This window comes from Bufo bufo, chromosome 4 (genome assembly GCF_905171765.1).
Source record: "Bufo bufo chromosome 4, aBufBuf1.1, whole genome shotgun sequence".
Lineage (NCBI taxonomy): Eukaryota > Metazoa > Chordata > Amphibia > Anura > Bufonidae > Bufo > Bufo bufo.
The window spans coordinates 434,290,255-434,315,478 of NC_053392.1; the positions used below are offsets into that span (position 1 = coordinate 434,290,255).

A 25,224-nucleotide genomic window follows, 5' to 3' on the forward strand; every position below is an offset into this window, starting at 1 on the left:
AGGGCTCTTTCACACCTGCGTTATTGTCTTCCGGCATAGAGTTCCGTCGTCGGGGCTCTATGCCGGAAGAATCCTGATCAGGATTATCCTAATGCATTCTGAATGGAGAGTAATCCGTTCAGGATGCATCAGGATGTCTTCAGTTCCGGTACGGAACGTTTGTTGGCCGGAGAAAATACCGCAGCATGCTGCGCTTTTTGCTCCGGCCAAAAATCCGGAACACTTGCCGCAAGGCCGGATCCGGAATTAATGCCCATTGGAAGGCATTGATCCGGATCCGGCCTTAAGCTAAACGTCGTTTCGGCGCATTGCCGGAGCCGACATTTAGCTTTTTCAGAGTGGTTACCATGGCTGCCGGGACGCTAAAGTCCTGACAGCCATGGTAAGTGTAGCGGGGAGCAGTGTACTTACCGTCCGTGCGGCTCCCCGGGCGCTCCAGAGTGACGTCAGGGCGCCCCAAGCGCATGGATCACGTGATCGCATGGATCACGTCATCCATGCGCATGGGGCGCTCTGACGTCATTCTGGAGCGCCCGGGGAGCCGCACGGACTGTAAGTATACTGCTCCCCCGCTCCCCGCTCCTACTATGGCAACCAGGACTTTAATAGCGTCCTGGGTGCCATAGTAACACTGAAAGCATTTGGAAGACGGTTCCGTCTTCAAATGCTTTCAGTACACTTGCGTTTTTCCGGATCCGGAGTGTAATTCCGGCAAGTGGAGTACACGCCGGATCCGGACAACGCAAGTGTGAAAGAGGCCTAAGTCTCTTACTACAGTATCAACTTTAAATAACTATAATTATTACCAGAAGGAAAAAAAAACTATTTTACGTTTCAATCACAAAGTCTCACATAATATAGAAAGTAGTGAGAACCTACCTCAAGTGCGATGTAGGCTTGAACACCATTAGTGCGGTGTAGACAGTCCAGACAGTTGATGCGAAAGGTCCCATTTTGTAAACTTGTCACAGAAAAAAATACAAAACAACTTGTTTAGACTTTAGTATTGGCAACATATTAAAGATGATTATCTATACTAATAAAAGCCCTGTGTACGTGCTCAGGGCTGTTGTCCGTGCGTGTGCCGATTAGTGAAGTGCGCATGCGTCGCGCACAAACCAATCAGCACACACTCCATCGGATCAAAGTTTTCTCCAATCCGATAGTATATTTTAACTTGAAGCGTCCCCATCACCATGGGAACGCCTCTATGTTAGAATATACCATCGGATTTGAGTTAGATCGTGAAAACTCAGATCCGACAATATATTCTAACACAGAGGCGTTCCCATGGTGATGGGGACGCTTCAAGTTAGAATATACTAAGAACTGTGTACATAACTGCCCCCTGCTGCCTGGCAGCACCCGATCTCTTACAGGAGGCTGTGATCCGCACAATTAACCCCTCAGGTGTCGCACCTGAGGGGTTAATTGTGCGGATCTCAGCCTCCCTCCTTCCCCAGTATTAAAAGCATTGATGGCCTCCCCCCCTTCCTCCCCTGATCGGGTGCTGCCAGGCAGCAGGGGCCAAACCCCCCTCTCCCCAGTATTAAAAGCATCGGTGGCCAGTGCGGACACCCCCCCTCCCTCCCTAGTATTAAAAGCATTGGTGGCCAGTGGGGCCCCCCCTCCCTCCCTCCCCAGTATTAAAAGCACTGGCCACCAATGCTTTTAATACTGGGGAGGGAGGGGGCCGCACTGGCCACCAATGCTTTTAATACTGGGGACGGAGGGAGGGGGGCCGCCGCACTGGCCACCGATGCTTTTAATACTGGGGAGAGAGGGGGGTTTGCGGCACCTGAGGGGTTAATTGTGCGGATCACAGCCCCCTGTAAGAGATCGGGTGCTGCCAGGCAGCAGGGGGCAGTTATGTACACAGTTCTTAGTATATTCTAACTTGAAGCGTCCCCATCACTATGGGAACGCCTCTGTGTTAGAATATACTGTCGGTTATGAGTTTTCACGATCTAACTCAAATCCGATGGTATATTCTAACATAGAGGCGTTCCCATGGTGAAGGGGACGCTTCAAGTTAAAATATACCATCGGACTGGAGAAAACTCTGATCCGATGGTATATTAATAGGGACTCCTGACTAGTGATCGACTGATTATCGGTTTTACCGATTTTATCGGCCGATATTCAGGATTTTGACAGTTATCGGTATCTATTTTGCCGATATTCAGATAACGTATGGGGAACACAGATCGTGCTGCTCTCATCGCTCTCCGTGTTCCCTCAGCAGCACAGGGGAGAAGGAAGCAGTGTCTCCCTCCCCCTGTGATGCTGCTGCCGCTGCCGCCAATGAAGAGACAGATGGGAAGAGGAGGGGAGGGGCTTTGGCCACTGCGCCACCAATGATGTTAACTTACTCATTCATTCAAATTGAACAGGAGGCGGGAGCTGGCTGCAGAATCACATAGCCGGCTCCCGACCTCTATGAGCTGTAGCTGCGATCTGCGGTAGTTAACCCCTCAGGTGCCGCGGATTGCAGCTACCGCTCATAGAGGTCGGGAGCCGGCTATGTGATTGTGCAGCCAGCTCCCGCCTCCTGTATATGAATAAATGAGAGATTTATGTTCATTGGTGGCTCAGTGTGCCCCCCCCCCAAGCCCCATAGTATTAATCATTGGTGGCGCAGTGCGCCGCCCACCCCCACCCCTGTATTAAAAACATTGGTTGCGCAGTGCGCCCCCCACCCAAGCCCCCCCCCCCCAGTTTAAATCAATGGTGGCAGAGGCCACAGGGTCCCCTCTCCCCTCCTCCTCCGATCAGAGCCCCAGCAGTGTAATCCTGGGGCTCCAATCGGTTACCATGGCAGCCAGGATGCTACTGAAGCCCTGGCTGCCATGGTAAGCTCCATGCTGCTGTGTGCACAAAGCACAGAGCAGCAGGGACAATGTGAGATCCTATTCACCCCGATAGAGATCTATCAGGGTGAATAGGACAAGGGTTCTAGTCCCTAAGGGGGCTAAAAGTTAGTTAAAAAAAAAAACACCAAAATATTAAGTATAAATAAAAAAGAAAGATTTACAAAAAAAAAAATACACATTAACAATAAAAATATTCATTTTCAGCAGATGTGTGTAGGAATTTTACATTTATTTTTTTTAAATGAAATTTCACAGAATATCGGTATAAATTATCGGGTATCGGCCTGAAAGTTCACAAATTATCGGTATCGGCCCTAAAAAATCAATATCGGTCGATCCCTACTCCTGACTTTACATTGAAAGTCAATGGGGGACGGATCCGTTTACAATTGCACCAATATTGTGTCAATGTAAACGGATCCGTCCCCATTGACTTACATTGTAAGTCAGGACGGATCCGTACGGCTCCGCACCGCCAGGCGGACACCAAAACGCTGCAAGCAGCGTTTTGGTGTCCGCCTCTAGAGCGGAATGGAGGCGGAACGGAGCCAAACTGATGGATTCTGAACGGATCCGCATCCATTCAGAATGCATTGGGGCTAAACTGATCCGTTTGGGGCCGCTTGTGAGAGCCTTGAAATGGATCTCACAGGCGGACTCTGAAGCGCCAGTGTGAAAGTAGCCTTAGTAAAGTGCGCATGCGCGGCGCACAAACCAATCAGCACACACTCCACACACACACACACACACACACACACAGCAGAGACCACCGAAAGCACTGCGCCGCCGGCCAATGAAAACACGGCGCATCACATGCAGCCCGGCCGTCCAATCAAAGTCGCCGCCCCGGACCGCCCACAATTGCGCCAGCCAATAAACACACGGCGCACCACACGCTGTACGGACCGCCCACAGCATGGAGCCGTCCAATCACACCATCCCCACAACTGCGCCGCTGGCCAATAACCGCCTCTTATGGTGTGTGGTGTCAGTTGGAGCAGAGTGCGTAAGAAGCGCCGCCATTACATGCACAGTGACAGAAGTTGCTCTCAGATACACACTGCAGCTGCTGCCAGCAGTATTAACCAGCACCACCAATCAGTGCCAGCAATAATTGCCAGCCATCAATCATTGCCACCAGTCACAGTAACAGCAGTCAGTGCCAGCCCCATCAGCCACCAGTCACAGTGCCAGTGGTCTCAGCACCACCAGTCAGTGCCAGCTCTATCATCCACCAGTCACAGTGCCCACCGTATTAGCACCACCAATCAGTGCCAGCCGTATCAGCCACCAGTCACAGTGCCAGCAGTCTCAGCACCACGTGGCACTGCCAGTCGTCTCAGCCACCAGTCAGCGCCAGCTGTTTCAGCCATCAGCTGCAGTCTCAGCACCACCAGTCAGTGCCAGCAGTTCGTGCCAGCCATCTCAGGCTCCAGTCACAGTGCCCACAGTCTCAGCACCACCAGTCAGTCCTAGCAGTCAGTGCCAGCTGTATCAGCCACCAGTCACAGTGCCAGTGGTCTCAGCACCACCAGTCAGGGCCTGCCGTATCCGCCACCAGTCACAGTGACAGCAGTCTCAGCACCACCAGTCAGTGCCAAGCGTATTAGCCACCAGTCACAGTGACAGTGGTTTCAGCACCACCAGTTAGTGACAGCTCTATCAGCCACCAGTCACAGTGGTCTCAACACCACCAATCAGTTCCAGCCGTATAAGCCACCAGTCACAGCAGTCTCAGCACCACGTGGCACTGCCAGTCGTCTCAGCCACCAGTAAGTGCCAGCTGTTTCAGCCATCAGCTGCAGTCTCAGCACCACCAGTCCGTGCCAGCCATCTCAGGCACCAGTCACAGTGCCCACAGTCTCAGCGCCAGCAGTCAGTGCCAGCACTATCAGTGCCAGTGCTCTCAGCGCCACCAGTCAGTGACAGCTGTATCAGTCACCAGTCTCAGCCAAAAGTCAGTGCCAGTGACGCATATTACAGCTACATATAAGTCAGTATTACAGTAAGAGAAAATATTATAAAATTATAAAAGTACATGCCTATATTACTTGGACTTTTTACTAAAAACATGCCAGCCAAAAAAAACGACACATCAAGTAGGACAAAAGACACAGACCATGAAACCCTACATAACCAAATTCTCCTGGAGAAATAAAAAAAACAAAGGCTGAAAAACAAAGAAAAAAAACGAGGAAATAGATCAATTCAAGAAAAAGAAAATGAGTGTCACAAAAACGCTAAAAGAGAAAGATTCAGAAGAGCAAATAGATCTATAGAAGAACAGGAAAATCAGCGTAAAAAACAATCTCTAAGAGAAAGACAAAGACAAGCAAATAGATCTATTGAAGAAAAGGAAAAGGAGCGTCAGAAAAATGTGAAAGCACACAGAGCTAGGAGAGCAACATACGTCAGCAACAAGCAATAAAAAGAGGCAGGAAACAGATCTACAAACAGACACAACACATTTATCAACAGCAACACAGGAGAGGATAAATGATATAAGAGAAAGACAAAAACGTAAGAGACATGCTGAAAGAGAAAAAGCTAGGAGAGCAAGTCTTACATCAGAAGAACGACAATTACAATGTTTGCGGCAAGCACAATCACAGAGACTGGCCCGAAGTAAACGAGTGGAAAATAACGAATCCCGGGCAACAATAGAAAGAATCGCAATGATAAATGATATAGTTAATATTAATGAGGGTAACATTATACCCCACACATGTGGAGATTTAAATCAGATATGCAATTTTTGTCAAGCAAAACATTTTGAAGGAGAAAGACCATGTGATCAAAAATTTACACAGTGTTGCTCAAAAGGAAAAGGAAATCTTCAACCAATTCGAACAAACCCGTTTATACAGAAGCTCATGATGGGTCAGTATCATTACAGCAAAAATTTCATTCAAAATATAAGGTCAATAAATAGTGCTCTAGCATTTGCATCTATGGGAGCTAACATTAGTCCGCCTTCTGGCTATGGGCCATACTGATTTCGAATCAGGTTCGATTTGTCACAGAGCAGGAACACTGCATCCTCAACAGGGTGAAAACAGACAGTTTGCACAATTATACATTTTAGATCCCTCTGAAGCTGCAGAACAAAGAATGCAAATGTCTGCCAACTCAGGAATAAATACAGAGCTTATGCAAACATTAAAGAGGAAGGTGTGCTGTGTGTTTGGTGTGTTTGGAACTAATGGTGGTCTGTGGATGGCACTATTACTGGAGATCTGTGGATGACTGCCACTGTTATGGGGGGGGGATCTGTGGATGACTGCCACTGTTATGGGGGGGGGGTCTGTGGATGACTGACACTGTTATGGGGGGGGGATCTGTGGATGACTGACACTGTTACGGGGGGGATCTGTGGATGACTGACACTGTTACGGGGGGGATCTGTGGATGACTGACACTGTTATGGGGGGGGGGATCTGTGGATGACTGACACTGTTATGGGGGGGGATCTGTGGATGACTGACACTGTTATAGGGGGGGGATCTGTGCATGACTGACACTATTACGGGGGGGGGGGATCTGTGGATGACGGACACTGTTACGGGGGGATCTGTGGATGACTGACACTGTTACAGGGGGGGATCTGTGGATGACTGACACTGTTACAGGGGGGGGATCTGTGGATGACGGACACTGTTACGGGGGGATCTGTGGATGACTGACACTGTTACAGGGGGGGATCTGTGGATGACTGACACTGTTACAGGGGGGGATCTGTGGATGGCACTGCTACAGGGGGATCTGTGGATGGCACTGCTACAGGGGGATCTGTGGATGGCACTGTTACAGGAGGGATCTGTGGATGGCACAGTTACAGGGGGGGAATCTGTGGATGGCACAGTTACAGGGGGGGAATCTGTGGATGGCACAGTTACAGGGGGGGAATCTGTGGATGGCACTGTTACAGGGGGGGGGATCTGTGGGTGGCACTGTTACAAGGGGGGATCTGTGGGTGGCACTGTTATAGGGGGGATCTGTGGGTGGCACTGTTATAGGGGGGATCTGTGGGTGGCACTGTTATAGGGGGGATCTGTGGGTGGCACTGTTATAGGGGGGATCTGTAGGTGGCACTGTTATAGGGGGGCATCTGTGGGTGGCACTGTTATAGGGGGGATCTGTGGGTGGCACTGTTATAGGGGGGATCTGTGGGTGGCACTGTTATAGGGCGGATCTGTGGGTGGCACTGTTATAGGGCGGATCTGTGGGTGGCACTGTTATAGGGCGGATCTGTGGGTGGCACTGTTATAGGGCGGATCTGTGGGTGGCACTGCTACAGGGGGGGATCTGTGGGTGGCACTGCTACAGGGGGGATCTGTGGATGGCACTGCTACAGGGGGGATCTGTGGGTGGCACTGCTACAGGGGGATCTGTGGGTGGCACTGTTACAGGGGGGGATCTGTGGGTGGCACTGTTACAGGGGGGATCTGTGGGTGGCACTGTTATAGGGGGATCTGTGGGTGGCACTGTTACAGGGGGGATCTGTGGGTGGCACTGTTACAGGGGGGATCTGTGGGTAGCACTGTTACAGGGGGGATCTGTGGGTAGCACTGTTACAGGGGGGATCTGTGGGTGGCACTGTTACAGGGGGGATCTGTGGATGGCACTGTTATATATGTGCCATCCACAGACCCCCCCACCCCATAACTGTGCCATCCACAGATGTCCCCCATAAAAATGTCATCCACAGATTCCCCCCCCCCCCCCCACCACTCCAGTATACTAATATAAGATGTCTTATTCAATTAATAGTTATTAAACATGCCCCCCAACTCCTAATAGTACCTTACATCCTAACAGCTTCTGTACAATGCCGGCAGGCAGGACGGGCGGCCGGCGCGTCCCTCACTGACGTCACTTGCCTGCGCCGCCTGCTTCATTTATAAAGTAGGCGGCGCAGGCACGTGACATCAGGGAGTTCCGCTGCCGCCCGTCCGGCCTGCCTGCCTGCATTCTACAGAAGCTGTTAGGATGTAAGGTACTATTAGGAGTGAGGGGGCATGTTTAATAACTATTAATTGAATAAAACCTCTTATATTAGTATACCGGAGCGGCGGGGCTATACTACACTGACTGCACCGCCCCGCCGCTATTGCCGGCCCCCAGCTCCCCCTCCCAGTCCCTCCCCGAGTCCCCGCTCGCTCGTACATCGCAGCTCGCGATATAAAACTGCAAGCATTCGCCCCATAAGAAGCAGGGGCATTTTCCCACCATTTTGGGGGTAGAAAAAGTGCGTCTTATGGGGTGAAAAATACAGTATACAGACATGTAGAGCGGCGCCCAGGGATCTCCCTGCACTGTAAAACTGCAAGCATTCGCCCCATAAGAAGCAGGGGCATTTTCCCACCATTTTGGGGGGAGAAAAAGTGCGTCTTATGGGGTGAAAAATACGGTATACAGACATGTAGAGCGGCGCCCAGGGATCTCCCTGCACTTACTATTATACCTGGGCGCCGCTCCATTCGCCCGGTATAGGCTCCGGTATCTTCACATGTTAGGCTCCACCCAGTGGAACCTGCCGGCGTCTCCTTCTCCCATGCTGTAGCGCTGGCCAATCGCAGCGCTCAGCTCATAGCCTGAGAGAAAAAAAAACCTCTCAGGCTATGAGCTGAGCGCTGCGATTGGCCAGCGCTACAGCATGGGAGAAAGAGACGCCGTTAGATTCCCCTGGGTGGAGCCTAACATGTGAAGATACCGGAGGCTATACCGGGAGAACGGAGCAGCGCCCAGGTATAATAGTAAGTGCAGAGAGATCCCTGGGCACCGCTCTATATGTCTGTATACTTAGTTTAGATTTTTTAAATCTAGTGAAAGGTCCTCTTTAAGTACATTTATGGCACAATTCAATCCTTTTGCCGAGGCCTGCAAAATGTTGTACCAAGTTGAAAAAGAATATGAAGAGAATGCCGCCAAAAATGACAATGTTATTAAGGAAGTGTCCATGACAATAGTACAAGATCGCAAAAATGACCAAAGGCGCTAGAACGCACCAAAATATAATGAGGTTGCTTTTATTTTTCAAAATGATGATGGAGATCCACCACTTGAAAGAGATCTTCTTATACACTGCAAACCAAGTGAAGATTATACAAATAAAAAAAAACAAAGAATTAGGGAGAGATTTATCAAAACCTAGCTGCTCTAGTTGCCCCTAGCAACCAATCACATTCCACCTTTCATTTTCCAAAGAAGCTCTAAAAAATAAAAGGTGTAATCTGATTGGTTGCTATGGGCAACTAAGCCAGTTTTCCTTTACACCAGTTTTGATAAATCTCCCCCTTAGTGTCCTTGATCCTAATTTGGAACCCATGGTTTATCCATTGTTATTCCCCTATGGGGATCAAAGCTGGGGAATTGACATTCCATTGCAAAACAGACCACAAGCTTTATTAAATTTACCAAACCAGTCACACAATCCTAGAGTTAGAGTCACTCAAATGCAATACTACGGTTACCGTCTTTCCATTAGAGAGGATTTTAATCCCTTTTTGAATGCAGGCCGCCTTACACAGCAATATATAGTTGATGCATATGTAAAAACAGAAGCCAACAGACTCAATTATATACGTCAAAATCAGCCTAAATTGCGTGTTGAAAAATACGCTGGATTAATGGATCATTTGTTTAATGAAGCCAGTGGAGCAGGCCCGAGTCCTGGAAAAATGTATATTTTGCCTTCTTCATTTGCAGGGAGCCCCAGAAACATGCAACAAAATTATCAAGATGCTATGGCAATTGTCAGAAAATATGGAAAACCAGATCTTTTTATTACAATGACATGCAATCCCAAATTGGAAGAGATTGTACATAACCTACAACATGGACAAACTGTTGATGGACAACCAGATTTAGTTGCAAGAGTATTTCACCTAAAATTCAAAGCTCTAATTGATGACATCAGTAAAAAACATATTTTTGGAGTCCCAAAAGCAATGGTCTACGTGATAGAATTTCAAAAGAGATGTTTACCACATGCTCACATACTTCTCATTCTTAAAGAAAGCTGTAAACCAAAAAATGAAGAACTGATAGATAAAATTGTCTCTGCTGAAATCCCTAACATAGAAATCACTCCTCGCTTACATGCAATTGTAACAAAGCATATGATTCATGGACCATGCGGAGCACTCAATCCTAATTCTCCATGTATGACAAATGACAAAATGCTGTAAGGATTTTCCGAAGGAATTCCAACAAAAAACTATCGCTAATAGCAATGGCTATCCAAAGTACAAGAGAAGAAATACAGGCCAAACTATAATTCTTAACGGAAAGAATATTGATAATGCTTGGGTTGTACCATATAATCCTTACTTAGCGTTGAAGTACAATTGCCACATTAATGTGGAAGTTTGTGCATCTGTGAAAAGTGTCAAATACCTTTTTAAATATGTGTACAAAGGTCATGATTGTGCAAATGTTGTCATTCAAGAACAAGGTACTTTGAATCATGATGAAATAAACACCTTTATTAATTCTAGGTCTGTCAGTGCTCCAGAAGCAGCATGGCGTTTGCATGGGTTTGAAATGCATTATCAATCCCATACCATCCATAGATAAGCAGTTCATCTGCCTGAAGAACAATCAGCTTTTTTCAACCCAAATGACATTACCACAGTGGTACAGAGAGCTTTAAACCGTGATACTCAATTGACAGCTTGGTTCAAATTGAATCAACAAAAAGAGGAAGCAAAGAATATATTATATTCGGACATTCCTTTGCATTAGGTGTTTGACTCTCAAAATTGTTGTTGGAAATTGCGTCAATGTGGTGCAGAAAAAATTGGACGAATGTATTCTGTCAACTTAATATCAGATGCAGAGAGTTACTGTCTGCGTCTACTATTGCTGCATGTGGCTGGTGCAGTATCCTTTGAAGATCTGAGGACAGTACATGGTAATGTCTATCCCACTTTCCAAGAGGCTGCAAAAGCAAAAGGACTTATTAATGATGACGATGTGTGGGAGAACACTCTGGAAGATGCTGTCCACTTTACAATCCCTAAACAACTTAGGGAATTATTTGCATATGTCTGCGTTTTTGCATCATTACAAAATATGAATGCACTTTTTCTAAAATATGAGCAATATCTCATTGAAGATTTAGTTCACAAACATAAACACCACTATGATGATTGTACAATTTGTCGTAAGATCGCACTTCAAGAAATAGCCAACATTCTGGTACTACATGGCAAAAACTGTGAAGATTTTGGATTGCCTTCCACAATGCCAAATACTGATCAACTTTGGAATATGTATGATAAGGAATTACAAAAATACAGAGCTGAAGAAATGGAGAAAACATTAAACAGAGAACAAAAAAGATCTTCAGAAAAAATATTGTCTGCAAGCAAAAATGACAACCTTTGCAACCGTTGTTTTTTCTTGGATGGTCCAGGAGGTAGTGGTAAAACGTATCTTTACAAAACCCTTCTCAGCACAGTTCGTGGAGAAGGTAACATTGCACTCCCTGTAGCCTCAACAGGTATAGCAGCCAATCTTCTTGAGGGTGGAAGAACATACCACTCTCAGTTCAAATTACCTGTTCCGATAGTTGAGAACTCAATATCAAAGATGCGTCTCAATTCTGCTGATGCTGAAAATTTGAGATCATCTACAGTGCTCATTTGGGATGAGTGTACAATGGCCCCATCTATTGCTCTTACAGTGGTTGACAAACTGCTAAAAGAAATAATGGATAACCAGAAACCCTTTGGAGGAAAAGTTTTATTACTTGGTGGAGATTTTCGGCAAACACTTCCAGTGGTTCCTCATGGTGACCGGACAAAAATTGTTGAAGCATGTATAAAGTATAATAAACTGTGGCAAAACTTCCAAATACTTAACCTTACAAATAGAGATGAGCGAACTCGAACTGTATAGTTCATTTTCGTAGTCCGGGTTCGGTGTTCGGCGCTTTCTTGGCGCTTTTTGAAAGGATGCAAAGCAGCCAAATCAACAAGCGTCATGCTACTTGCCCCAAGAGGACATCACAGCCATGCCGACTATTGGCATGGCTGTGATTGGCCAGTGCAGCATGTGACCCAGCCTCTATTTAAGCTGGAGTCACGTAGCGCCGCACGTCACTGCTCTGATCAGTGTAGGGATAGGATGCAGCTGCTGCTGTCAGGGCCAGATTAGGCAGGGATTTACTTACTGAAGTGATCGATGTACAGCTGTGTATCATACAACCTCTGCTATTCAATTGCTCACTGTTTTAAGGCTGCCCAGAGCGTTTTTCAGTCACTTTTTTCTGGGGTGATCGGCGGCCATTTTGTGTCTTGTGGTGCGCCAGCACAAGCTGCCACCAAGTCCATTTTTAACCATCAATAGTGTTTTTTTTTTTTTTTTTTGCTATATCCTACAGCAGGGGCTTGGCTGTGCTTGCTATTTTATTGAGGGGTAAAGTACAATTGCCAAAATAGCAGTACCCTAAATCTGGTGTTTCAGCTGTGGCTAGCCAATTGTAATACTGTCTGCTGTCTGCCAAAGCACAGTTTTTGTTCTGGGTTGAATACAAATCCCAACTTAGCAATTCCATAAATAATTATTTTCTGCTGTATCAGGCCAAGTTTAAATCTATCAATAAAAGGGTATATTACATTGAAGGTGCGGATAGGGTCATTCTCAATAACTTCAAACGCTACCGTGCATCACCAAGTCTAATTCTGTCCGTAAACGTATACCTGTCATCCACCGCCAAAATACTAGGCCTCCAATTTATATTCAGCTAAATCTGTGGTTACTGCTGTGACTGTATTAGTGTAATACGGTACCTAAGTAGATAGCTAGATAGTGTTAGGTGCCTGTAAAAAAGGCCTGATTTTGAATTCAATACATTGGGCCCAATTTTTTTTTTTATTATTGTGGTGAACGGTAACAATGAGGAAAACATCTAGTAAGGGACGCGGACATGGTCGTGGTGGTGTAGTGGACCCTCTGGTGCTGGGAGAGGACGTGGCCGTTCTGCCACAGCCACACGTCCTAGTGAACCAACTACCTCAGGTCTCAGTAGCCGCCTGAATTTACAGCGATATTTGGTGGGGCCCAATGCCGTTCTAAGGATGGTAAGGCCTGAGCAGGTACAGGCATTAGTCAATTGGGTGGCCGACAGTGGATCCAGCACGTTCACATTATCTCCCACCCAGTCTTCTGCAGAAAGCTGTAAGAAACAGTCATGAGATGTCTCTAAGTTTCATTATCCTGGTAAACTGTGTTAAGATTTAATGTAAAATGCCTGCAGTATTTGTTTGGTCAGTAGATGGCAGCATAGGACCAATTTGCATTGGAGTTTACCATAGAGAAAGTGTATTAGTGACGCTGGTTCTTTAAGGCAGCAGCTAAGTGTTGAAGTGACACGCCCCTTATGATGTCACCCTGCCTCAGTGTGAGCAGAAAGGAGGAGGAAAGAGAGGACTTGAACTGCAGCTGCCATATTGGCAAGATAGAAAACAAGTTCTGTGTTGTGTAAGACGTGTGTGGAGACACTAAAGGACTTCCCTGTACAGCCAAGCTGTGTGAACTTCGGTCTGGAGATGGATGGAGTACAAAGAAACCGTGCATTTAGTGAAGCCAAGTTAGAAGGACAGTGTGCAGCAACTAACCTGTGGAGCCGACATTGGGCTGTGTGGATTGCCCCAAACAGTAAAGAGACTCACAGTGCTGTCGAGGTACCGGACAGTAAGGCCTCTTTCACACGGGCGTTGCGGGAAAATGTGCGGGTGCGTTGCGGGAACACCCGCGATTTTTCCGCGCGAGTGCAAAACATTGTAATGCGTTTTGCACTCGCGTGAGAAAAATCGCGCGTGTTTGGTACCCAAACCCGAACTTCTTCACAGAAGTTCGGGCTTGGGATCGGTGTTCTGTAAATAGTATTATTTTCCCTTATAACATGGTTATAAGGGAAAATAATAGCATTCTGAATACAGAATGCATAGTAAAACAGCGCTAGAGGGGTTAAAAAAAAATAAAAAATAATTTAACTCACCTTAATCCACTTGCTCGCGTAGCCCGGCATCTGCTTGTGTCTTCTTTGTTGAAGGACCTGTGGTGAGCATTAACTATAGTTCAAGGACCTGGGATGACGTCACTCTGGTCATCACATGGTACGTCACATGATCTTTTACCATGGTGAATCACCATGGTAAAAGATCATGTGACGTTCTTTGCCTCCTGTTGCCTCCTCCTCCTACTCGGCTTTCTCCTCCTCTTCTTCCACCTGCTCATCCAGTCAGCCACACACCTTCACCACCAACTTCAGCACAGCCCGGGGTAAACGTCAGCAGGCCATTCTGAAACTCATATGTTTGGGGGACAGCCCCCACACCGCACAGGAGTTGTGGCGGGGTATAGAACAACAGACCGACGAGTGGTTGCTGCCGGTGAGCCTCAAGCCCGGCCTGGTGGTGTGCGATAATGGGCGAAATCTCGTTGCAGCTCTGGGACTAGCCGGTTTGACGCACATCCCTTGCCTGGCGCATGTGCTGAATTTGGTGGTGCAGAAGTTCATTCACAACTACCCCGACATGTCAGAGCTGCTGCATAAAGTGCGGGCCGTCTGTGCGCGCTTCCGGCGTTCACATCCTGCCGCTGCTCGCCTGTCTGCGCTACAGCGTAACTTTGGCCTTCCCGCTCACCGCCTCATATGCGACGTGCCCACCAGGTGGAACTCCACCTTGCACATGCTGGACAGACTGTGCGAGCAGCAGCAGGCCATAGTGGAGTTTCAGCTGCAGCACGCACGGGTCAGTCGCACTGCGGAACAGCACCACTTCACCACCAATGACTGGGCCTCCATGCGAGACCTGTGTGCCCTGTTGCGCTGTTTCGAGTACTCCACCAACATGGCCAGTGGCGATGACGCGAGTACAAGCGCACATTGGTAGACGCGCTACTGAGAGCATTCCCAAATGTCACAGGGGAACAAGTGGAAGCCCAAGGCGAAGGCAGAGGAGGAGCAAGAGGTCGCCAACGCAGCTGTGTCACGGCGAGCTCCTCTGAGGGCAGGGTTAGCATGGCAGAGATGTGGAAAAGTTTTGTCACCACGCCACAGCTAACTGCACCACCACCTGATACGGAACGTGTTAGCAGGAGGCAACATTTCACTAACATGGTGGAACAGTACGTGTGCACACCCCTCCACGTACTGACTGATGGTTCGGCCCCATTCAACTTCTGGGTCTCCAAATTGTCCACGTGGCCAGAGCTAGCCTTTTATGCCTTGGAGGTGCTGGCCTGCCCGGCGGCCAGCGTTTTGTCTGAATGTGTATTCAGCACGGCAGGGGGCGTCATTACAGACAAACGCAGCTGCCTGTCTACAGCCAATGTGGACAAGCTGACGTTCATAAAAATGAACCAAGCATGGATCCCACAGGACCTGTCCATCCCTTGTGCAGATTAGACATTTATAACTACCTCCCCTTAACCATATATTATTGTACTCCAGGGCACTTCCTCATTCAATCCTTTTTTTATTTTCATTTTACCATTATATTGCGGGGCAACCCAAAGTTGAATGAACCTCTCCTCTGTCTGGGTGCCGGGGCCTAAAAATATCTGACAGTGGCCTGTTCCAGTGTTGGGTGACATGAAGCCTGATTCTCTGCTATGACATGAAGCCTGAATCTCTGCTATGGGACCTCTCTCCTCTGTCTGGGTGCCGGGGCCTAAATATCTGACAGTGGCTTGTTCCAGTGTTGGGTGACATGAAGCCTGAATCTCTGCTATGGGACCTCTCTCCTGTCTGGGTGCCGGGGCCTAAATATCTGACAATGGCCTGTTCCAGTGGTGGGTGACGTGAAGCCCGATTCTCTGCTATGACTTGAAGCCTGATTCTATGCTATGCCATGAAGCCTGATTCTCTGCTATGGGACCTCTCTCCTCTGTCTGGGTGCCGGGGCCTAAATATCTGACAGTGGCCTGTTCCAGTGGTGGGTGACGTGAAGCCTGATTCTCTGCTATGACTTGAAGCCTGATTCTCTGCTATGGGACCTCTCTCCTCTGTCTGGGTGCCGGGGCCTAAATATCTGACAATGGCCTGTTCCAGTGGTGGGTGACGTGAAGACTGATTCTCTGCTATGCCATGAAGCCTGATTCTCTGCTATGCCATGAAGCCTGATTCTCTGCTATGGGACTTCTCTCCTCTGTCTGGGTGCCGGGGCCTAAATATCTGACAATGGCCTGTTCCAGTGGTGGGTGACGTGAAGCCTGATTCTCTGCTATGACATGAAGCCTGATTCTCTGCTATGGGACCTCTCTCCTCTGTCTGGGTACCGGGGCCTAAAAATATCTGACAGTGGCCTGTTCCAGTGTTGGGTGACATGAAGCCTGATTCTCTGCTATGACATGAAGCCTGATTCTCTGCTATGGGACCTCTCTCCTCTGTCTGGGTGCCGGGGCCTAAATATCTGACAATGGCCTGTTCCAGTGGTGGGTGACGTGAAGCCTGATTCTCTGCTATGACATGAAGCCTGATTCTCTGCTATGACTTGAAGCCTGATTCTCTGCTATGGGACCTCTCTCCTCTGTCTGGATGCCGGGGCCTAAAAATATCTGACAATGGCCTGTTCCAGTGGTGGGTGACGTGAAGCCTGATTCTCTGCTATGACATGAAGCCTGATTCTCTGCCATGAGACCTCTCTCCAATTGATATTGGTTAATTAAAATTTATTTTATTTTAATTTTAATTCATTTCCCTATCCACATTTGTTTGCAGGGGATTTACCTACATTTTGCTGCCTTTTGCAGTCCTCTAGCCCTTTCCTGGGCTATTTTACAGCCTTTTTAGTGCCGAAAAGTTCGGGTCCCCATTGACTTCAATGGGGTTCGGGGCGAAGTTCGGGTCGAGTTCGGATTCCGAACCCTAACATTTCCGGGAAGTTCGGCCGAACTTCTCGAACCCGAACATCCAGCTGTTCGCTCAACTCTACTTACAAACAATATCCGTTCAGTTGATACTGAATTCAGCAATTGGTTGATCGAAGTTGGCAATGGCGATACACCACACATTGACGGTTTGCCTGAAGACATAATTGAAATCCCTTCAAAAATTTTATGTACAGGAAATATTGTCAACTTTTTTGGAGAAAGAATTTTAGTTGCTGATGTCTCAAAGATAACCAAAAAATGTATTCTTTGCCCAAAGAACTCTGATGTTGATAGCATAAATGAAGAGGTGCTAAACATTTTGGAAGGAGATACTGTGACATTCCTTAACTCAATTGATGACTCAACTGAGGAAGATATGCAGAACTATCCTATTGAGTTTCTTATTGAGTTAACTCCAACAGGAATGCCGAGGCATAAACTGAACCTTGAAAAGGGAGCAATAATTGTGCTCCTCAGAAATATAAACACTAAAAGAGGATTGTGCAATGGAACCCGCCTCTTTGTTGAAGACTTGAAAAGAAACCTCATTATTGCTCAAGTAATAACAGGTTTAGCGGAAGGGGACATGGTCTTTATTCCACGTATTGATTTAGCTCCATCCTCTACGAATTTGCCATTTACCTTAAGAAGACGACAATTTCCAGTTGCATTAGCCTTTGCCATGACAATTAATAAAGCTCAGGGGCAAACCTTACAAAAAGTTGGCATTTACTTGCCAGAACCAGTATTCTGCCACGGTCAGTTATATGTTGCATTATCTAGAGTTAGAACTTTTTCAGATGTGGTTGTAAAGGTTGGTCCTGAATAAGGCAAACTGTTGCCAAATTCAGATAGAATATTTACAAGAAATGTTGTGTATAAAGAAATTTTATAGAAAAATTTCAAGAGGTTAAAAAATACCTTTTTCCTGAAGATCTGATTCAGGTATTGTATATTGCAGATTGTTACAAACTATACTTACTGTATCGTGATATAAGTTTCCATTTTATTTTTATTATTAATTTACTTTTGACTTCTTTCCAAAATATTTTTACAAAAGAAAATAAAACAAGAAATACAATGTGGTTAAATTATCTTACTATTTAATAGTGTTTCTACTAATGTTTATACACTACTGTTCTAGCGCCCGTTATTATAACAGGCTTAATGTCTAGTTTAATGTATAAATGCACAGCTGTATAAAAAGTTTGGTATATAGGGGGTTAGGCACGTTATGGTACCTCTTAGAAATGAGCTGGAAATAGCACTATATTCAACTTACTAATAGGCTTTAAGAGCGCCCCTTAAAGAGGACCTTTCACCAGAGGAAAGCCTCTAAACTAACTATACAGAGGTGTAGAGCGGCGCCCAGGGATCCCCCTGCACTTACGGTTATCCCCGGGTGCCGCTCCGTTCGCCCGGTATAGCCTCCGGTATGTAAGTAGTTAGGCTCCACCCACTTGATCCTGCCGGCGTCTTCTTCTCCTATGCTGTAGCGCTGGCCAATCGCAGCGCTGCCATTGGACAGCGCTACAGCATAGGAGAAGAAGACGCCGGCAGGATCAAGTGGGTGGAGCCTAACTACTTACATACCGGAGGCTATACCGAGCGAACGGAGCGGCGCCCCGGGGATAACAGTAAGTGCAGGGGGATCCCTGGGCGCCGCTCTACACCTCTGTATAGTTAGTTTAGAGGCTTTCCTCTGGTGAAAGGTCCTCTTTAAGCTCACACAGTATTACACAATGGAAGCTCATGACAAGAAGGGTCTAGTCGCATGCCCGTCCAGCCACCATGTTAGGGGCAGGATAGATATTTATACACAATATCCATTGGGAAAAGGTGTCATCCCAGGGGGACAGAAGGGGCTGCAACACAAAACTAGATTTTTGTACTTACCGTAAAATCTGTCTCTTCCATTCATTGGGGGACACAGGCTTGACCATGGGTATAGCTGTTACCGCTAGGAGGCGGACACTAAGCACAAAAAAAATTGTAAGCTCCTCCCCTTCACCTATACCCTTCCTACAGGGACTAAGCTGAATCAGTTAGTGCAAAAGCAGTAGGAGGAGCAAGACAAAACAGGAAAACCAAAGTATGTACAAATCCAGCACCACACAGGCCCGAAGAGGCCCATAAACAAAAAATGGGTGGGAGCTGTATCCCCCAATGAACAGAAGAGAAACAGATTTTACGGTAAGTACAAAAATCTAGTTTTCTCATCCGTATCATTAGGGGACACAGGCTTGACCATGGGACGTTACAGGGCAGTCCCCGGGGTGGGCATAACAAAGAACCCTCCTGCCAATCAGAGAACCGCCGTCTGCAAAACTCTATGCCCCGGAGACGCATCAGTTGACGCAAAGGTGTGCACCCTGTAAAATTTGGAAAAGGTGTGCAAAGACTACCAGGTCGCCGCCTTCCATACCGGAAGGGCCGAAGCCCCGTAATGCGCCCAAGAGGCCCCCACTGCCTGAGCCGAATGAGCAGTCACCCGGAAGAGTGGGGCCCGGTCCTTAACGCGGTACGCTTCCACAATGGCCAAACAAATACATTGGGAAATGGAAGTCTTCGATGCTGCCAGCCTAAGTCTCAGCCCTTCTGGAATCACAAACAGAGGATCCGTCCGCCAGAAAGACTCAGTCTGACAGATAGACGCGAACGGCCTGTATGAAATCCAGAGAGTGGAGCTATGTCTCCCGATGGATGAGCCGGGTCCAGACAAAAAGGAAGGATATTCTCCTCATTTAGATGGAATTCCGACACCACCTTCGGAAGGAAGGCCTGAACAGGACCAAAGACCACCTTATCCTGATGGAGGACCAGGAAAGGCGGCTGACATGACAGAGCCGCGAGTTCCGAAACCCTACGGATAGAAGTGATAGCCACCAAAAATTGCCACCTTGTTGGACAGGAAGTGAAGCGACATCCGCTGCAAAGGCTCAAATGGTGAAGACTGTAGAGCGTTGAGCACTAAATAAGGATCCCTAGGATCCAACGGAGCATGATAAGGGGGCGCAGCATGCGCCACCCCCTGCAGAAAAGTCTGAACCACTAAAAGCAAAGCCAAATTCCGCTAAAAAAAAATAGAGAGAGAGCTGAAACTTGCCCTTTAAGGGAGCTGAGAGCGAGCCCCAAGTCCATGCCTGACTGCAGGAAAGACAAGATACGCGGCAAGGAGAACTGAACTGACAGCTGATGCCGCTCGCACCAACTAAAGTAGGACTTCCAAGTCCGGTGGTAGATTCGGGAAGACGATGGCTTCCTGGCCCGAATCATGGTCTGGACCCCTGTCTCCGAGAAACCCCGAGCCTTTAGTATGGCGGCTTCAACAGCCATGCCGTTAAATTTAGTGACCCTCAATTTGGGTGGAAGATCGGCCCCTGCGACAGGAGGTCCTCCTGAAGAGGAAGACACCAGGGTTCGGCGGCGAGAAGGGTCACTAGAGACGCGTGCCACACCCGGCATGGCAAATCTGGGGCCACGAGAATGACGGGCAGTCCCTCGGACCTGATCTTCCGGAGGAGACGCAGAATGAGAGGAAGAGGCAGGAACGCATAAGGAAACGTGAACTGACTCCATGGAATCACCAACGCATCGCACGCCAGGTCCCTGAACCGTGCGACGAAGTCCTCGACCTTGTTGTTGAAGCGGGAGGCCGTGAGATTCACATCCGGTCGACCCCACCTCTCGCAGATGGCTCGAAAGACCTGCGGGTGAAGAGCCCACTCGCCGGGATCGAGACGCTCCCGGCTGAGGAAGTTGGCAATCCAGCTGTCGACACCGGAAATGTGAACTGCTGACAGCGCCGGAACATGTTTCTCCGTCCCAGCTGAGAATCAGTGCCGTCTTCGCCATGGCTGCCGGGCGCTGCCCTGGTGATTGAGGTACGCCCCCGCCGTGGAGTTGTTGGACTGAACCCGAACCGGACGACCCCTCAGATGGTCGGCCTAATGTCGCACAGATAGAGCTGGAAAGAGACAGTGGAGACAACCTCTAAAGTCAGAAAAACTTTTTTCAGCAAGCTTCTGAACCTTATAAGTTCTGGCCCTAAGAGATTCTCAAGATCTTTTAAGTTCAAGTCTTGATGCGACTGATCAGTGAGATCTTGGTGATCTGATGCTAGTACTTTCACCTCAAGACCCTATGGAGACCCTTTGAACTATCTCCAGAACTTGCCCAGTAAACTGGGATATAGCTTGGGTAAGTTCCTTTTTAAACATTTCTTGTATGTTTAAGCATTTATTAGGTGAATTTATTGTGTCCTCAGAAGGCTGGTCTTCTAAGGAAACATGGCTAGAGGAGGTGGGCTGGCTGCAGTCATGTTGTCTGGCTGGGCTGTGAGAAAAATCTCTAGAATTATCTGGCAAATAGATTGAGATTGGTGATCTCCTATGTTTCGCTGATCTAGGCATCTTCACCAAGCAGATGTGAATTTCAATGCAAATGAGCTGTGAAAAAAAGGTTAACTAACTAAGGTTGTATCTATGCAAGTGGCATGGAGTTCACATTAGGCATGTCCGCTCTGTGAGCTGCACATATGCATCCCACTTTATAAAATTAATTATATAGGTGATGATATGGGCAGAGTTTTTGTGACAGGGAACTAACTAAACTTTGTGATCTATTAGGTTATTAATCCATCATTACATGCAAAACCACATTCTAAAACCCACAGGCGTTTTTACCATGATCGCTATTGTATTGTGATGTGGGGATTATTCATGTGGTTTTTACAGTTGAAGCACATTGATTTACTTGTACAAGTATTGGGGGGTACCATCTCTCCATGGGGAGAGAGCGCCTTAATCAGCGCGAGGAGACTTATAGGCCTTGAATCCCTTTCTTCACTTCTACAGAGCACGTGTTTTTACAACATTTTTTTCTTGCTTTTTTTTTTTTTACCAAGATTAAAACTGCAATGTATAAATGGAGCCTTATAGGACTTATCAATGAACAACCATTAAATGCTATGCTTTGCTTCTCTCTCAGCTAGATTTGTAGGAGAAAGATTGTGGTCCGAACTGTGTACTACATTACAGGTTTTTTTCTTTTTCTGGAGGATTGGCCAGAAGGGAATAGGCCAGGCTTGCCTACAGGGAACCTGTCAAGTCCCAAATGCTGCTTTCTTTCTGTCACCTAGGAGTTTACGTGTAGTAGTTTTTCAGTACTCACAGGGCATTCAGTGCACCTCTAGTTCTGTAGTAAGGAGTCCAATGTATTCATGATATACAGAGTTAACCCTTCCCTCTGACAGGTTGGAGGGCAGGGTTAACCCATCACGAATACATTAGACTCCTTGCTGCAGTGCCAGCTGAGCATTGTAAAGATTTCCCTATATGTACTGAAAATGTGATAAAATCGCTGAAATCAGCATGTCTGCTGCTACACTATACTACCTTGAGAGAGGGCAACATTAGGAACCTGACAGATTCCATTTAAGATCCAGGCTAAAAACAAGTCTGCCCATCCTAGGAATAGCAGATATTCCCCCTCTTACGCGAGTATTCCTGTTCTTGGTCAGAATAAGGCTTGATTGTATAACGCAATCACTATTACAGAACAGCAATGCAGCACATCTGTCTCAGAACAGCAAGTGAAATTGCCTACTATCTGCAGTTCATGCTCCTGCAATTCCTGGCAACAAAGAACAATGCTGTGAAAATGCAGTTTGAAGGTTTTAATAAGCATCTCAGCTTTTAAGCTCAGGCCTCAAACGTCAGTATATCATTTTTATTGTGACAGAAAACAGTTCTTATCAAACTATGTAATGCAGCCCTCAATGCTCATACACAGCAACCTAGTTCAATGGGACACTAAATATTGGTGGGAGTTTCTACTCTCTCTTCCAATATATTGTACCATACAGTATATCTGAATACAGAGGTTGTACATCTCAGCTTTAAGTGGGTTATTCCATTATCCTTTATATTAGGGCTCTCAGGGCACCACATTTGCCTCATCAGCCATTTGATATTATACTTGTCTAGAGGTGATGCCCATGTCCCCAATCAAGACAAACAATAAAAATAATAATAATAATAATAATAATAATAATAATAATAATAATAATAATATTCATTGTATTAATAATAATATTTATATAGCTCCACCATACTCTGCAGCGCTTTACAAATTCAACATCAATTTATTTTTTATTTTTATAAATAACGTTATTCATAGCTATCTCTATCCAAAGACATGAATAGTTTTTTTAGTGAAGTTGGATAAGCACAATCTAATACTTGCAATGTTGATTACTCATTACTGAAATCGACAATGGCTGGATATGCCAACAGATACAGTAGCTAATTTCTTTAACCACCTTCACTCTAAAGATCAAGCAAATCTCATAAGGTCAATTTAATGTCTATGGTCAACAATGAAGACCATTTTACAATTAAAACGTGGAATAAATCTACACTCCTCACCATTGAAACACCAAGAAGTACAAGCCTTAAAGTTAGACAAATAGAGGCAGTAGCAGATGTTGCCAAAATCTGCAACTGATCAAATTTTCAAGTACCTATCCAATCTGTAGCATGTAGGAGAGGCATAAAATCCAGATTGAAAAAGTTTTTAGCTGCATAAAGCCTCAGAAATCAGATCAAATCATGTGGGATAATTGTATGATGCCTCCTGTTCGTTGACATGCCATTTATTGCCACTTGTCACAAACAGAGGCACAAAATCCTTGAACTGAGAGACCTTGTGTGTCCCAGTGGTTGGAAGAACAATGATTATCTAGAATGACAGCAAGAGGTGAACCTCTGCAAGAACTGATCATCTGATTAGCACATAGCAATTCTTTCTGTACTGCAATTGAAATTGGACATCATATCCCAAGCCTAAGGTGGCAACAGTTTTTTACACAAACCATTAGAAGGTGTTTGCACGAGATCTACGAGCCAGATATTCAGCTATAGGTGTTCCACTGACTTCACGCCACCGCTCTCAAAAACTTTCATGGTGCACAGCAAATCAACTATGGAGGCTGAAATGGAGGTCTATCTTCTTCAGTGATTAGTCTCGCTTTTGTCTCAGATGCAATGATAGCTGGAGATTGGTCTGGACCATGTAGGCAATGCCATGAAGAGGCCTTACCAAGGTAATGGTAAACTGGTCCTACTCCCCAGATTATAGTGTGGAATAGTATAGTGTACAGTAGCCCAACCATCTAGTCTTTTTTTTCAGGTACACCAACAGCTCAACAGTGATTTGGTTGTGGAACCAGTGGTATGGCCATTTCTTCAAAGTGTCCCAGGAGCCATTTTTCAACTGCACAATGCTAGGCCACATGTTGCTTGTACTACCCTTATAATCATATAAATCACAGAAAAATGCACAAAACGGATATGACACTGACTATACTGGCTATACTGGCTAGTCATAAATGCAGATATTAAAAGCTGAGACTTTTGCCAATATATTCCTGTCAGGAAAATATCGGAGCCCATCATGCGGTGGGACTGCTCCCCCAATGAAAAACACGCTACAGTGTTTGGGGTTTGAGCAGTTCCCCCATATTTGCCACGATATTTCTGTGATTTTGTGTTGTTTTATATGTCGTGTATGTGCCTTTACCCTGCATTCAAACACTCCTTTGCACCTGGCAACCTCCATCACATGGTCTGATATGGGTGTGGCTTACAGTCTTGCTTTGTTCACATTGCACTAGTTGTCCTGCTGGGCAGTTGTGTGGAAGCTTGGCTGTGAGCTGGATTACATCACCTTCAGACCTTGTTCACACCATAGGTAGCTTAGTGGTAGGACCCCTTGCCATGCTGAGTGACCGTGACGTGGTGCATGATGGGCTCCGATATTTTCCTGACAGGAATATATTGGCAAAAGTCTCAGCTTTTAATATCTGCATTTATGACTAGCCAGTATAGTCAGTGTCATATCCGTTTGGTGCATTTTTCTGTGATTTATATGATTATATTTTCATCCGCACAATGCTTCGGTTTGTGTCGGATGCCTTTGTGGTGCATGTGGACTGCGCCGACATCATCCATTGTATGCATTTTTTTTGCTGGGGATAGTCGTTTGCTGCGGTCCACATGCGGTGGGACTGCTCCCCCAATGAAAAACACGCTAGTGTTTGGGGTTTGAGCAGTTCCCCCAGATTTGCCACGATATTTCTGTGATTTTGTTTTGTACTACCCTTAGCAGCCTGCATGGCCTAAACATGCTACCATAGCCTGCAGTGTCTGCCATCAAGCATATCTGGGACATCATTGAATGGCAATTGCAATGGGAGCTGCCAGCAGAGGCTCTTGATGATCTGCATGTCCAAGTGCATTCAGAATGTCAGATTAATTCTCAGACAACCATTAACAACCTAATTGATAGCATGCCAAGGCACGTAAGTGCGGGTACTTCTGCACGCCTACTCAATACTGAATAAATCTATTTGTTTTGAATACTTTGCTTCTAGTTTTTATCATTCGCACATCATTTACATGTT

At 46.5% G+C, this 25,224-nt stretch overlaps 1 protein-coding gene across 2 annotated transcripts in view; it reads right to left on the bottom strand.

The window, feature by feature from the left end:
• The window catches only part of SYNJ2 (synaptojanin 2), a 287,057-nt gene that overhangs the window by 119,038 nt on the left and 142,795 nt on the right, over positions 1-25,224 (bottom strand). For both annotated transcript variants that reach the window (XM_040429362.1, XM_040429360.1), the window contains exon 9: positions 880-961. In XM_040429362.1, the coding sequence (XP_040285296.1) occupies positions 880-961 (82 nt within the window). The remainder of the gene's footprint in view (positions 1-879; positions 962-25,224) is intronic.